This window comes from Eleutherodactylus coqui, chromosome 5, assembly GCF_035609145.1.
Source record: "Eleutherodactylus coqui strain aEleCoq1 chromosome 5, aEleCoq1.hap1, whole genome shotgun sequence".
In the NCBI taxonomy this organism is placed as follows: Eukaryota; Metazoa; Chordata; class Amphibia; order Anura; family Eleutherodactylidae; genus Eleutherodactylus; species Eleutherodactylus coqui.
This window is the reverse complement of record NC_089841.1, coordinates 15,282,939-15,298,976: the sequence shown is the minus strand read 5'-3', so window position 1 is coordinate 15,298,976 and position 16,038 is coordinate 15,282,939. Positions and strand designations below refer to the sequence as shown.

General features: G+C 46.0%; 1 protein-coding gene across 2 annotated transcripts in view; it reads right to left on the bottom strand.

Annotated features, from left to right (window-relative positions):
• LOC136628995 (zinc finger protein 271-like) overlaps positions 1-14,165 on the bottom strand; it is a 28,534-nt gene extending 14,369 nt beyond the window's left edge. The window contains exons 1-2 of one of the 2 annotated variants that reach the window (XM_066605093.1): positions 14,042-14,165; positions 2,519-2,630 (exon numbers count right to left, since the gene is read on the bottom strand). In XM_066605093.1, coding sequence (XP_066461190.1) covers positions 2,519-2,596 — 78 coding nt within the window. In that variant the 5' untranslated portion in view covers positions 2,597-2,630; positions 14,042-14,165. Of the gene's footprint in view, positions 1-2,518; positions 2,631-13,882; positions 13,904-14,041 lie in introns of those variants that run through there. The other variant, XM_066605094.1, reaches the window with a different exon arrangement.
• Between the last annotated feature and the right edge of the window lie 1,873 nt (positions 14,166-16,038).

Here is a 16,038-nt window from a genome sequence, read left to right as displayed (position 1 = left end):
AAGTCTTTTTCACATGTGCTAAATTACTTACCTCAATTCCTTCCATTCTGTATGTGCTTTTTTTACATTTTAGTTACCTAGATGTAGGACTTTGCAATTTTCCTTATGAATTACCATTCTGTTAGTCGCCGCCCACTGTGCAAGCTTTTCTAGATCTTTTTGAATGCTCTCTCTCTTCCCTAGTGTTAGCTATCCCTCCTAGCTTTGTGTTGTCAGTAAGGCCTCCTTCCCACGAACGGATTTCCGCCGCGTAATTCGCAGCGAAAATCCGCTGCGTTGCCCGCAGCTATTAGGTTCTATTGAACCCAATAGCTCAGGGCACACGGTGCAGAATTCCACCGCGGAATTCCGCACCGTGAAACCTCCCGTTTTCACCCGCCGCATGCTCTATTTGCCGCAGGTGTACGTGCTGACGGCTTCCATGGCAGTCAATGGAAGCCGTCCGTTCACGCTATCTCCCGCTGTAACACAGCGGAAGATAGCATGAAAACGCTTTCCCGCCTACCACCGCCGCGTCATATGACGCGGCCGGCGCATCACATGACACGGCCGTCCGCGTCATGTGATGCGGTGGGCGTGTCATGTGACGCGGTGGGTGTGTCATGTGACGCGGCGGCGGTGGGCGGGGAAACGTCATGCGGGACCCAGAACGGCGGATCCGCTGGTAAGTATGGGGTCTCTGGGGGGCGCCGTGACGGGCTTCGCCGCGGAATATTCCGCGGCGGAGCCCGTCACGCTCGTATGCAGCCGGCCTAAATTTGATCAATTTGCCATCAATTTCCTTCTACAGATCATTTATAAAAGTGTTGACCAACACTGGGCCTAGGACAGAGCCTTGTGGTACCCCACTTATACATTCTTCCACTTGGATGTGCAGCCATTTATGACCACTCTTTGAGTACGATCACTCAGTCAGTTGTGAATCCACCTAACAGTTGTCTTGTCAATCCCATATTTGGTCATTTTTTCAATAAGGATGGTATGAGATACTTTGTCCAATGCTTTACTAAAGTCAAGATATACTATATCCATCGCATTTTCATGATCAACCCAGTCGGTGATACTGTCCTAGAAGGAAATTAGATTTGTCTGGCATGGCTTGTTTGTTACAAGTACATGCTGTTTAATAATGTGTTCAAAGAGCTTTCCCAGTATAGAAATCAGACTCACAGGCCTGTAGTTTCTTCCCTTTTTTGAAAATAGAGACAACATTTGACCTTTTTTAAACTTCTGGGACTTCTCCTGTTCTCCAGGAATTTTTTAATGATTATGTCGAGTGGTTCAGCAATTACCTCTGCTGCTCCCTTTACTATCCTAGAATGTAATTCATCTGGACCTTGAGACTTAAATTCATTTAAGTCTCATCATAGTTTTAAAAGAATAAAAACAGCTGAATGTCTCTGGTTCTTGATGATGACCAGCCGTGTCACTCCCCTCCACTACCACATGGATACCACACCTACTTTACCTAAGCATATTTCTAGAATAATCTGCAACTTGCCATGTTCTTACATACACATGGAAAGGTTATTTATAACATTAGTTATACTATAACATAAAGCCCTATTGGTGTTATAGGCTAGTTCACAGCAGACTCCCTCTATAAGGAAAAGATAAAATCATAGTGCCTCAATATAGATGTAGCAAAAATGCAGCAAAAAAAAAAAAAAATTATATATATATTGTTGTGCTAGATTTTAATATATCTATATAGAGGTGAAAACCCTCACTGACTGGCTGACTGACTGACTTGCCACTAATTCTCTAACTTCCATGTGTCACACAAACATTAAATTTGGCAGGAGCATTACTCAGGTCCTAAATAGGAAAAGTAAAGGGGTCACAACTTGATATTGCAATGCTAAGTGCAGAAATATTGACCCCCCCCCCCTTCCCCATGTAAAGTACCTAATCTAATTCTCTAACTTCCCGGTGTCTTACAAACATTAAATTTGGCATGACCATTCTTTCTGTTCTAAATACGAAAAGTAAAGGGGTTGCAACTTGATTATTCAATGCACTTCTATTTATGTGACTTATGTTCTAAATATAAATATTCAGTCAAGAAAGAAAATGTGCGAAGAAGCTGGCCACCTATCCTTTTTCCTGAAGTATATTCTTTGCTGCTAGGACTTGCAGCTAGCCAAGGCTTCACACATGCTTTCAGCAGACTGAAGAAGGATTGCCCTGTTGCATTCAGGTGAGATGCTTGCTTTTGTATTTGGAAGAAACTGTTCCCTCACCAACTCCGTGTTTATAGATAACCTACATTCTTTTATTCCCTCAATAGTGCGGGGAAGGTAAGTTAATGTAATGGGATATCATCAGAATCTCTCCCCTCTCCAGTGACATCATCTGTTATTACCATAGATAAGAATGATGTAATGTGACATCATCAGAATCTCTCCCCTCTCCAGTGACATCATCTGTTACAATCATAAATAGGAATGATGTAATGCGACATCATCTGTTATTACCATAGATTAGAATGATGTAATGTGACCTCAGAATCTCTCACCTCTCCAGTAAGCTGGAACAGTACCTCTAGGGTGAGATTTAATACACTCTCCGCAGTCTTATTTCTATCCTTCTCCATCTTTGAACAGCAGAGGATCCTATATTGCTTAGACCTAAATGGAAAGATGATAAAAATATAATAATCAAAAGCACAAATCCCATGTAAAACACTGAAAGTACTAGAGAGAATGAAAGAGAAGCATTTGAGGATATATTAACCCCTTAGGACATGGCCTTTTTCGCAGTTTGACTGTCCTCCCAACTTTCATCACTGGCGAAGCTGTCTGGGTTTTTTTTTGTATTTTTCAGTGGTGCTATTTAATCTATTAAACAACTTTTAAGGATGTTTAAGTGCAGTGAAATAGGGGAACCTCCCCCACAAATCTTGACATCTGTGTGTGGAGTTTTGTTTTTGCAGTGTACACTAGGGTGGTGGAAAAAAAATGGCATATCTCTGTTGGGAACCTCTAGAAAGTTGCCAAGTTGCCAATTGGAGTAGAATTGAGATTTCAAAGTTTCAGCGTAATCAAATGACATTAAGACCTGCCTCATCCACCCGAAAGTACTAAAAACCCACCATTAAAAAAAAACAAAAACAAGTGTGTGTGAAGGGGGGGGGGGGTTCCGCTATAAAATGTAAATGGAATATGTTATTTTTTTTGTATTGTAGAGAATCTTCCAGGCTTCAATTTTCACTCCTACAACTTGTTATGAGAGGGAAATATATACGTTTGTAGGTAGAAAATACGAATATATATATATATATATATATATACACACACACACACACACACACACACGCACACACACACACACACACACAGCTATGTGTCTTTTTTATATGTATACTAATTCCATTTTTATATGCATACTAATTCTATACAATGCCATAATGCAAAAAAACTTAATATGGACCTTATTGAAGCTTGGTTAGATATTACGCTAAAATCTTAGCAAGGCCGAGAGAGATGTGTCCAGGAACAGAGGAGGCTGAAGGAGAACTGGATGAAGAGTGGAGGAGAACACATTCATCTTTCTCTAAATAAATGTTCACACAGAAATTTGAGACGGTTTTGCACTCAGTCCAGTTTAATGATGTGTCTTATCTCTCCTTCAACCTGCACATGGAAGAAGATACAGCACCACTTATTGGATGGCAGCATTATTACAAGTCAAGTTATTAATTTTTAAAAGTTTTAAAAGAGAAAAAAAATAATTATTCGGAGGACATCCCTCTTGACCTCCTTCAGATCTTTCAAATTTTCCACTCATGCAAGAATCCCTAGCTGAGGTTCATTCCATTCTTAAGGGGTATCAAACATGACCATAAATTTGTACTCCCAAATTCTTCTGTGATGCTCCAGCTTGCCCTTCAGTAGAATAACTCTCATCTGCTCTATGCTGTGTCCCTGACCACAGAAAAGTCTTGCCACAGTTAGTACAGTCTTTCCCTCTTTAATTGAATGGCGATGAGATCTCATCTTGGCTCTCAGTTTTTGTCCTGTTTCCCCACTGTAAAGCCCCCCACAGGACATTTACTGCACAGAATGAGGTACACAACATTGGACGTGGAACATGTAATGTTTCCGGGATAGTCCTGCTGTGTGTTAGAGATCCATATCCTGTCCGCAGTCAGTACATGTGAGCCATCAAAAGCCCATTTGTGGCCTCCACAAAACTTCTGGACTTGCTACCGGAGAACCCCAGGGTTGGAGTATTCCAAATGCTTCACAAACTACACAAAGCCGGCAACCCAGCGAGGCCAATTATCTCCGGTGTGGGAACCCTCACTGAAAAAATTTCAGAATGAGTAGAAGGTGTCCTCAAACCACAGGTGAGGAATACAACCAATACAAGCAGCTACTTTCAGGACTCCAAGGACCTACTGAACAAACTGTCAACCGTAGATCCCTTCCCCGATGGCACCATCCTGGCCACCATGGTTGTGAAGTACTTATATACTAACAGCCCACACAAAGATGGACTGACTGCCTGCCAAGCACACCTTGAGGCCAATGGGGTAAACTCTGAATCAGTGTTACAACTCACTAGATTCATCCTTACACACAATTTTTTCTCTTTTGACAGAGATATTCCTGCAACTTACCGGGACTGTATGCTAACGTTTTCATGGCAAAACTGGAGAGTGACCTTTTGGCTTCCTGCCCCACCATTGGCTTACTTCCGCTACATTGATGACATCATAATCATCTGGACCAACACCATAAACCTACCATTAAGCTACTCATATACAGAAATCAACTTTTTGGACACCACCATAAAAATTTCAAACAACTCAATACAGACACCCCTATACCGGAAACCGGTTGATAAACCCACATACCCATCCTAAACACATCAAGACATCCATCATCATACAATAGAGGCAGAAACCAAAGAGTGGTAACAGCACACAAAATGCACAGAGCTATACAACCCTATAATAAATACTCTAACCCCATTAAATAATGCATACATTTATACATTTAAAACCCCCTGGCATTAGCATTAGGCCATTAGAGTATTTATTATAGGTATGTATACTTCTGAGGTATATGCATTTCGCATGCTGTTGCCACTCTGGTTTCTGCTTCTATTGTATGTTGCAACCATGGTTTAACCCTTTCCAATCCACTGTCTGACGTCTGAAGACATTCTGATTGAAGGCTGTACAGCTCCGATTTTGGAAGACATTCAGCAGGGTATTCTTACTGTATATTATTGGCCGCTCTGTTAGGGGCCTCTCCAGCATGTCCCATACGACAGTACTGGCTCTAGCCAGCAGATGGCGCCATTGTATAATGGCAGAAAGAGAAAGCCCCCTAGGAAACCCTGAATTCAAAATTGGATTGCAAAGGGTTAAGGTGCATGTATAGATTTCTATTGTGAAGTGCTGACCTATTTTACCCTTTTTTAGGAAGATTTATACAATATCAAAAAGACATTTTTAAATCAGGGCTCAATTGATGACCAAATCACCAGAGCCACCAGCATACCCAGAAATCAACTACTCCAATACAAGGAGAAAGGAAAAAATGGATGTGTACCTCTAGTAGTGACCTACAATTCACAGCTAGAGGTACTAAGGAAGACTGTAAACAAACTCCATCATACCCTACACAAGAATGACCGTCTGAAAACCATATTCCCGGACCCTTCCCTCTCTGGGTTATAGGCAACCTCCTAATTTAAGAAACTGTATAACCAGGAGTGCATTGCCCTCTGACACACAAAAAGGAACTTGTCCCTGTAAGTTATGGAGCTGCAAGACCTGCTCACATATACTGACTGCGAACAGGATACGGATCCCCAACACACAGCAGGACTATAAGATAATGGGAACATTCACATGTTCCACGCCTGATTTTGTGTACCTGATCCTGTGCAGTAAATGTCCTGTCGGGGGCTTTATATTGGGGAAACAGGACAAAAACTGAAAGCCAGGATGACATCTCATCGCCACTCAATTGAAGAGGGAAAGACTGTACCAACTGTGGCAAAACATTTTTGTGGTCAGGGACACAGCATAGAGCAGATGAGAGTTATTATACTGAAGGGATATTTCAAATCGCAGCATCACAGAAGAATTTGGGAGTACAAATTTATGGTCATGTTCGATACCCTCAAGAATAGAATGAACCTCAGCCCGGGATTCTTGCATGAGTGGAGAATATGAAAGGTCTGAAGGAGGTCAAGAGGGATGTCCTCTTCTGAAATCATAATATTTTTTTCTCTTTAAAACTTTGCAAAAATCCAGAACTTGACTTGTAAGAATATTGCAATCCAATAAGTGGTGCTGCATTTCCTTCCATGTGCAGGTTGAAGGAGAGATAAGACACATCATAAAACTGTCCTAAGCTCAGGGGACTGATTTACGATTTATGTCTTGGCTCCATTTGTTATATATGTCCATGAATCCAGTCCGCAGTATGCAGTTCTCTGTTCAGTTGGTGTTACTCTCAGCGCATCCAGTCTGAAATCTGTTTTTGGTCCCTGTGTTTATTTAATCCACGTCCTGGGCACATTCGTGTGGCCTGGTGCTTATTTTAACTACACGAATGTAACACTTTCTCTGCGCTTATTCCGGATTCGTATTTATATTCATTTGTTTGCTGTCTCGCGGTCTTTGTTCGGATCCTTTCTCTATTTTTATTGCCTGTGTGCAATTGTTTATTGCCTTCCTGTTTCTGCACCGTTTCCCTTCTCTGTGGCTTGTATTTCCCTGCCCTGTATCCATTAAAGGATAGTCAGGCCCGAGAGGAAGATTGTGGGGCTGTCCTTGTTAGCGGGCCTATCGTGCTTTTAGGCATTACAGCCACTTTTCTGACTAGCAAGGGGTGAGATTTCTCCTCTGACCATCCCTTCCCCAAAGGATTAGACCATACACAAAATACAGTATATTCACAGTTGACAACAGAAAATACATACAAAATGGTGAACATATTGGATATCTCCCACAGTTTGTTTCTTCAACCAATGATAATCAATTAAATTATAATAGATTTGAATTAATGTAACACTGGCCAACAAAAAAATATTTTGAAATGTTTTCTTAACTTCATTAGTCAAATCTTACTAATTTTGGGGTGAGAAAAACGAATATGACAGAAATTTTTTTATTAGCTCTTGTTTCTGTGATATACAATAGACGGAAGTGTGTTATTTTAACGGATTAAGAGAAAATGATACATTTTCATTACATATGCTAACAACATTAAAAGTGCATTTTAATTTTTTTTTAATGATAGTTACATTCTAAGAGTTTTAAATTGATGGAAGAATTCCTGGCAGGTGGTTCGGTGTGAAGAAAATCATGTGGTGACTTCATGAGATAGCTTTCTTTTGGCTTGTCTCTTGTAAGTGAGTTCTGGAGCATCCCTACACACAGACCAGCAGTAATCCACAAGCATTGCTTCATTCCAACGGCCCTGATATCTTTGTTCCATTACATAAATATCCTGGTGGAATCTTTCTCCGTATTCATCACCGACAGCTCCACAACTAGGAAGGAAAAAGTCTAGGTGGGAGTGGAGAAAATGGATTTTAAGGGACATGTTACATCCGAGTTGATGGTATTTTTCCAGAAGTCCTGTCACCGACTGAGAGTAGTTATCTCTTTTGTTGCCTAAGAATCCATGAATAACTCCCTTTAAGGCTTGCAGAGCTTCCTTTTCTTTTCCCTCCAAAACTTGGTCAAACGCAGGATCCTTTACAAGCTGTCGAATTTGTGGCCCAACAAAAATATCTTCCTTAATCTTTGCATCACTCAATTTAGGAAATTTGTCTCTTAAGTACTTAAATGCCCATCCTTCCTGGTTCATGCCTTTGACAACATTTTTCATTAAACCCAGCTTTATACGAAGGGGTGGAAGAAGAACATCTTTTGGGTCCACGAGAGGCTCGGCAACATCATTTTTCTCAGTCGAGTCAAGATTTCTTGCAGGCCAGTCTGCTTGAATGTAATGCGATTTCCTATCCCTACTCTTCCACATACATAAAAAGCAACAGTATTTAGTGACCCCAGTTGCATTCCTAAGAGTACAGCAATGAATTTTAGATCACCACAGAATTTCCACTTGTGCTCAGCATATTTAATTGAGTCGAGGAGGACTGCCATGTTTACATAAGTCTCCTTTATTTGAACTGCAAGACCAACAGGAATAGAAGGAAGATGGTTGCCAATGCGAAGTGATACAGCTTTCAAACGAAGCTTTGAGGAGTCTATGAATAACCTCCATTCAGTTGGATCATGGTTCAAATTCAAACATTTCATCAAGCCATTAACATCGCAGCAAACAACCAGATTGTTTTTCTTCTCAAAAAAAGGAAGCCGATCCGTCTGACGTTCTCTGTAATGTGAGACCCTGACATCACGTTGGAGAAGATTCCATTACTGTAGTCTTGACTCTAGAAGTTCTGCCTTCTCCTTTAACAAGTCAAGGTCTTGAATGATATCACTCAATTCCGCTTGACTCAGTCTGTGTGGTGTATCACCCTTTACCTCAAAGTCAGGGTCATGAGATGTGGAAGGCTTGTTGGGTTCTTCTTTTTCCACACTTTCTTTATTTTCTACTTCAAGCTCATAATGTTGGGGTGGAGTAGGAACTGGTAACTATCTGAATGTGGAATAGGTCGAATAGCAGATGGAAGATTCAGTTATTGTACTGTTCCTGTTTTCTTCATTGAAAATCCTGCCTTTATAGACGGAGTTAAGCAGAAATAGTAGTCATCTGTATGGTTTGCAGGCTCCTGCCAAGCCATAGGCACAGCAAAAGCAATAGATCATTTTTTTATTTTTCAGCCATTTTTGTAGTTTAACTGAATAAGAGTTGCAACACACATGTGGAGCCCATGACTTATCCTGGTCCCCTACCTTCATACCAAAATAATGATGATAGGCAGGAGGAATGATCCTAGCTAGGCTTCCTTCTCCTCTGCCCTTTATAATAAGAGATGCATTATGTAAACTTTCAGTCACTGAACCTCAGCTACTGTCTTCAACCCTGGCATCTGTTCAAGCCAGCCTTCCAGCTCCAATTCAAAAATGCAGCCACAGAAGTCTCAAGCTGCAAAAATCACAGATTTTCCAGATGGTCCTATATTGTAAGTACTGGAGATTGTTAGGTCGTGTCAGGTTGGCAAATTACGGTTAGTTGCATGAAAGGGTTTGTTGTTGTCAGTCAGTCAGATTCAGTCTCTCTAGCTTGCCTTTCCTTATCTCAGATGCCTCCTCAAAGTTTGCTTATCTGTGCGTAATGTGAAACTGTTCAATTTGTATATGCAATTTCTGGTGCTTAATATTAATGCAGACAGCCACGTGCCTGAAAGTAAATGGTGTGCCTGTCGTTGACTTACATAGGTGTTAGTTTTATTTCAGTACTAAGCATTTTTACACCAGGTACTGGCATCACAATCACCTAATTCTATTAGTCGTCCAGATCTTGTTGTATACCTTCAATGGTGCACAAGATTACAAAGAGCGTCCTGCAGTCAACTCCACCGTGACACGGCTCCTCAGCCACATCTTAGAAACCGCTCAGAAAGTTCAGGCTTCATCCTGATTGTCACACATTGCAGCTGGAAAATGCAAAGAATTTGCAGTAGCATTTGCAGATACCCGAGTGCCATCATGAAGCGTACATGCACCGCCGGCTTCTCATCTGGTCATCGCAACTTGGTTAAACGACAGACCGAACTCACAACAAACTAGCCTCTGCTATCACTGTCCTCCGCTTCTCCCCTCTCTTGCTGCCCCACAACAGGAACCAAAAGGCCCGGGGACAGCAGGGCAGCCAGCAGAGTCACAAACACCGGCCAGGAAGAAACCAAGCCAACGCAACAGGTGGGAGCTCTCCTGGTGTCTCACATCCCGCTGGAGGCTGCCAACCTACATGTCACAGCCCGTCAATCAGTATGCTGTCTGCTTCCAGGAAGCATCTAGGACTCATAGGCGCACTTACTTTTCAAGGTGTGTAATTCCTATAATTTACAGAATGTTCACTTTTTAAATTTTACAACCAAATGTTCGGCCTTTTCTGATCTGGTGGTGATATAAACATACTGTGCATATAAAAGGTCTACACCCCCCTGTTACAATGCCAGGTTTTTTCCATTCCCCTTCCATGTGACCCATTATCTGTACAATCCTACTGGGAGAACAGAACCACAACTTTTAGGGTGCAGTCATGAGGGTGTGTTTAAAATAAAAAAAGCAAAAAACATGCTGCAGCAAATGCATGAAGGGCAAAGCTTCACATGTGCAGCGCATGAAACTTTGCCCATTCACTGTAGTAGCTTCACTTGGAGAAGCACAACTGCTCCACAAAGAGAAAGAAGAAGCCCCGCAGGGCATGTGGATTTTCTCAGAGGAGGAAGAGATGGAACGGGGCTATGGGGAATCCCTGCATTGCTTCGCTCACTGTCCCTGCTCTGGGGAAATCCCCCGTAGCAGCACTGTGTTTTTCTGATATGGTGTCTCTCTTTTATGAGGAAATCCCCCAGGATTCCCTATAGCGCAGAGAGGGGGTGGGGCTAGCATGACCTGCCATCCCAATCTGGCCCTTAGCCACACCCCTTCATGGTTTGCTGTGGGGATTCTCACAGAGAATCCCCATAGCAAAACAGAGGGGTGTGGCTAGGGGGAAGGTCTTGTTAGCCCTGCTCCCTCCTTCCATGCTCAGGGGAAGTCATGTAACCCCCCCCCCCCCCCCCTTCTCTCTCCCTGCTATAGAGAACTCCCTTGGGGATAGAGGTTGGGAGAGTCCCCCACTGCTGGGGAATTGCCCAGCAGGGAGGCAATAGGAATACCCCGCTGCCTACAGCAGGAAATTTGAAAGGTGCGGCCCAGTAGTCCCTTCATCCCTGCGGGGACTTATAGGAGTAACAGTTGGATATTTAAAAGGTACGGACAGATATTTGTGCAGCCTCTGTTTGTAGGAGAACTCACTGAAGTTCTCTGTAGTTTTAGAAGCGTTGATTTGCCAGGAACGTCAAACACGCTCGTCTGCCTGCGCTCCTAGGCCTCCTTCCCCCGAACGGATTTACGCCGCGTAATTTGCGGCGAAAATCCGCTGCGTTGCCCGCTGCTATTAGGTTCTATTGAACCTAATAGCTCAATGCTCACGATGAGGAATTCCACCGCGGAATTCCACATCGTGAAATCTCCCGTCCTCACCAGCGGCATGCTCTATTTGCCGCAGGTGTACGCGCTGACGGCTTCCATTGCAGTCAATGGAAGCCGTCCGTTCACGCTATCTCCTGCTGTAACACAGCGGAAGATAGCGTGAAAACGCTTTCCCGCCTACCGCGTCATATGACGCAGCCGGCGCGTCACGTGACACGGCCAGCCGCGTCATGTGACGCGGTGGGCGTGTCACATGACGCGGCGGCGGTGGGCGGGGAAGCGTCTTCACGCTATCTTCCGCTGGTAAGTATGGGGTCTCTGAGGGGGACGCCGTGACGGGCTTCCGCGGCGGAATATTCTGCGGCGGAGCCCGTCACGCTCGTGTGAAGCCGGCCTTAAGGTAGAAAACTAAAACTGACAAAACTAAAATAAATGTGTTTGCATACGTGTTCACACCCTCTTATATTTGGGGATGAGGTTGTGTTCAGAATTAGCCAATCACATGTAACCTCCTGCCATTATATACAGGGATTCTGGGTTCCCCCATATAAAGGTCGGCTCTTCTAGGAGGATTTTCCTGACATTTTCTTAGTTGGTCTGTAAAGATCTTACAGAACATCAAAAGGGTCTGATTGTTGGAAGGAGTCAGTCAGGAGAAGGGGTCCAAAACATCTCCAAGACATTATTTATAACATAGAGCACAAGGGAGACCGTCAGCAAGAAGGGGATTAATGGCCCAAAAGTGACATCACCAAAAACTGGACGTCCCTGAGAAACTGCTGAAAAGCCTAAAAGAGAATTATTCTGGGAGGCCAACAGCAACACTAGAGGAGCTGCTGGAGTTTCTAGTGAGTCCTGGTTGTGTAGTCATGTGACATCTCCCGTGTTCTTCATATGTCGGGGCTGTGGGGGAGGGGACAAGACTTTACTAATAGAGAGCATACCAGCCGGCCATGTTCTGCTAGAACCTCCATCAAGTCTGTGGAGAACGTGTTCTGTCTGAGGAGACCGAGGGGGACCTTGTCGGCCAGAATCCCAGAAGGTCGGCCTGGTACAAAGCCAACACTGCTGTCAGCAGAAGACCCCAAAACCGCAGTGAAGATGGAGGGGGCAGCATTATGGGGGGCTGTATATCTGGAAGTGGGGCATTAGTGACAGGGAGGAAATTACTAATAGCCCCAAATATCCATCCATTCCAGCCCAAAACCTGAAGAGGGCAATGCACACCAGAGCCTAGACCTGAACCCCATAGCAGTACTACGGGTTACCTGTAGAGGGCACTACACACCCAAGCCCAAAACCTGTACCCCATAGCAGATCTGCGGGATCCTGAAGAGGGCGCTACACACCAGAGCCCAGACCTGAACCCCATAGCAGATCTACGGGGGACCTGAAGAGGGCGCTACACACCAGCGCCCAGACCTGAACCACATAGCAGATCTGTGGGGGACCTGAAGAGGGCGCTACACACCACAGCCCAGACCTGAACCCCATAGCAGATCTGTGGGGGACCTGAAGAGGGCGCTACACACCAGAGCACAGACCTGAACCCCATAACAGAGCTACGGGTGACCTAAAGAGGGCGCTACACACCAGAGCCCAGACCTGAACCCCATAGTAGATCTATGAGGGACCTGAAGAGGGCGCTACAAACCAGAGCCCAGACCAGAACCTCATAGCTGAACTACAGGAGACCTGAAGAGGGCGCTACACACCAGAGCCCAGACCTGAACCCCATAGCAGATCTGCGGGGGACTTGAAGAGGGCGCTACACACCAGAGCCCAGACCTGAACCCCATAGCAGATATACGGGGGACCTGAAGAGGGCACTACACACCAGAGCCCGGACCTGAACCCCATAGTAGATCTATGAGGGACCTGAAGAGGGCGCTACAAACCAGAGCCCAGACCAGAACCTCATAGCTGAACTACAGGAGACCTGAAGAGGGCGCTACACACCAGAGCCCAGACCTGAACCCCATAGCAGATCTGCGGGGGACTTGAAGAGGGCGCTACATACCAGAGCCCAGACCTGAACCACATAGCAGATCTGTGGGGGACCTGAAGAGGGCGCTACACACCAGAGCCAAGACCTGAACCCCAATAGCAGATCTGTGGGGTACCTGAAGAGGGCGCTACACACCAGAGCCCAGACCTGAACCCCATAGCAGATCTGGGGGGGACCTGAAGAGGGCGCTACACACCAGAGCCCAGACCTGAACCCCATAGCAGATCTATGGGGGATCTGAAGAGGGCGCTACACACCAGAGCCCAGACCTGAACCCCATAGCAGATCTGTGGGGGACCTGAAGAGGGCGCTACACACCAGAGCCCAGACCTGAACCCCATAGCAGATCTGTGCGGGACCTGAAGAGGGCGCTACACACCAGAGCCCAGACCTGAACCCCATAGCAGATCTGTGGGGGACCTGAAGAGGGCGCTACTCACCAGAGGCCGGACCAGAACCCCATAACAGATCTGTGAGGGACCTGAAGAGGGCGCTACACACCAGAGCCCGGACCTGAACCCCATAGCAGATCTGTGGGGGACCTGAAGAGGGCGCTACACACCAGAGCCCAGACCTGAACCCCATAGCAGATCTACGGGGGGACCTGAAGAGGGCGCTACACACCAGAGCCCGGACCTGAACCCCATAGCAGATCTGCTACACACCAGAGAATCAAAGTGCAGATTAACATAAGTTAAAGGGTTTATATATTAATACATTACTCCAGTACTCACCTCCCTGCAGTCCTGATGGGGGTTATATATTAATACATTATTCCAGTACTCACCTCCCTGCAGTCCTGATGGGGGTTATATATTAATACATTATTCTAGTACTCACCTCCCTGCAGTCCTGATGGGGGTTATATATTAATACATTATTCCAGTACTCACCTCCCTGCAGTCCTGATGGGGGTTATACTCCTCTCATTACACGCACATCCAACTGCAATTGAGACATGAGGGGACACATAGATCTGCAGAAACAGACCACAGCCATGTGCTCCAAGGACCTGTGATGACATCACAGTCATGTGATCACGAGTGTGGGAGGAGTCAGGGATCACATGACCAGGGGGCTGAGTGGATACAGAACTCTGCTGTGCTGGTTGTGATCCGTGCTGGATGAGCTAATGTGAACAGGATGTAGTAGAGCTGTGTGTGTGATGTGTGGGGGTCTGGATGGATGGAGTAGAGCTGTGTGTGATGTGTGGGGGTCAGGATGGATGGAGTAGAGCTGTGTGTGTGATGTGTGGGGGTCAGGATGGATGGAGTAGAGCTGTGTGTGTGATGTGTGGGGGTCAGGATGGATGGAGTAGAGCTGTGTGTGTGATGTGTGGGGTCAGGATGGATGGAGTAGAGCTGTGTGTGTGATGTGTGGGGGTCAGGATGGATGGATGGATGGAGTAGAGCTGTGTGTGTGATGTGTGGGGGTCAGGATGGATGGAGTAGAGCTGTGTGTGTGATGTGTGGGGGTCAGGTTGGATGGAGTAGAGCTGTGTGTGTGATGTGTGGGGGTCAGGATGGATGGAGTAGAGCTGTGTGTGTGATGTGTGGGGGTCAGGATGGATGGAGTAGAGCTGTGTGTGTGATGTGTGGGGTCAGGATGGATGGAGTAGAGCTGTGTGTGTGATGTGTGGGGGGCAGGATGGATGGAGTAGAGCTGTGTGTGTGATGTGTGGGGGTCAGGATGGATGGAGTAGAGCTGTGTGTGTGATGTGTGGGGGTCAGGATGGATGGAGTAGAGCTGTGTGTGTGATGTGTGGGGGTCAGGATGGATGGAGTAGAGCTGTGTGTGTGATGTGTGGGGGTCAGGATGGATGGAGTAGAGCTGTGTGTGATGTGTGGGGGTCAGGATGGATGGAGTAGAGCTATGTGTGTGATGTGTGGGGGTCAGGATGGATGGAGTAGAGCTATGTGTGTGATGTGTGGGGGTCAGGATGGATGGAGTAGAGCTATGTGTGTGATGTGTGGGGGTCAGGATGGATGCAGTAGAGCTGTGTGTGTGATGTGTGGGGGTCAGGATGGATGGAGTAGAGCTGTGTGTGTGATGTGTGGGGGTCAGGATGGATGGAGTAGAGCTGTGTGTGTGATGTGTGGGGGTCAGGATGGATGGAGTAGAGCTGTGTGTGATGTGTGGGGGTCAGGATGGATGGAGTAGAGCTGTGTGTGATGTGTGGGGGTCAGGATGGATGGAGTAGAGCTGTGTGTGTGATGTGTGGGGGTCAGGATAGATGGAGTAGAGCTGTGTGTGTGATGTGTGGGGGTCTGGATGGATGGAGTAGAGCTGTGTGTGATGTGTGGGGGTCAGGATGGATGGAGTAGAGCTGTGTGTGTGATGTGTGGGGGGTCAGGATGGATGGAGTAGTGCTGTGTGTGTGATGTGTGGGGGTCAGGATGGATGCAGTAGAGCTGTGTGTGTGATGTGTGGGGGTCAGGATGGATGGAGTAGAGCTGTGTGTGTGATGTGTGGGGGTCAGGATGGATGGAGTAGAGCTGTGGGGGTCAGGATGGATGGAGTAGTGCTGTGTGTGTGATGTGTGGGGGTCAGGATGGATGGAGTAGTGCTGTGTGTGTGATGTGTGGGGGTCAGGATGGATGGAGTAGAGCTGTGTATGATGTGTGGGGGTCAGGATGGATGGAGTAGTGCTGTGTGTGTGATGTGTGGGGGTCAGGATGGATGGAGTAGTGCTGTGTGTGTGATGTGTGGGGGTCAGGATGAATGGAGTAGAGCTGTGTCTGTGATGTGTGGGGGTCAGGATGAATGGAGTAGAGCTGTGTCTGTGATGTGTGGGGGTCAGGATGGATGGAGTAGAGCTGTGTGTGTGATGTGTGGGGGTCAGGATGGATGGAGTAGGGCTGTGTGTGTGATGTGTGGGGGTCAGGATGGA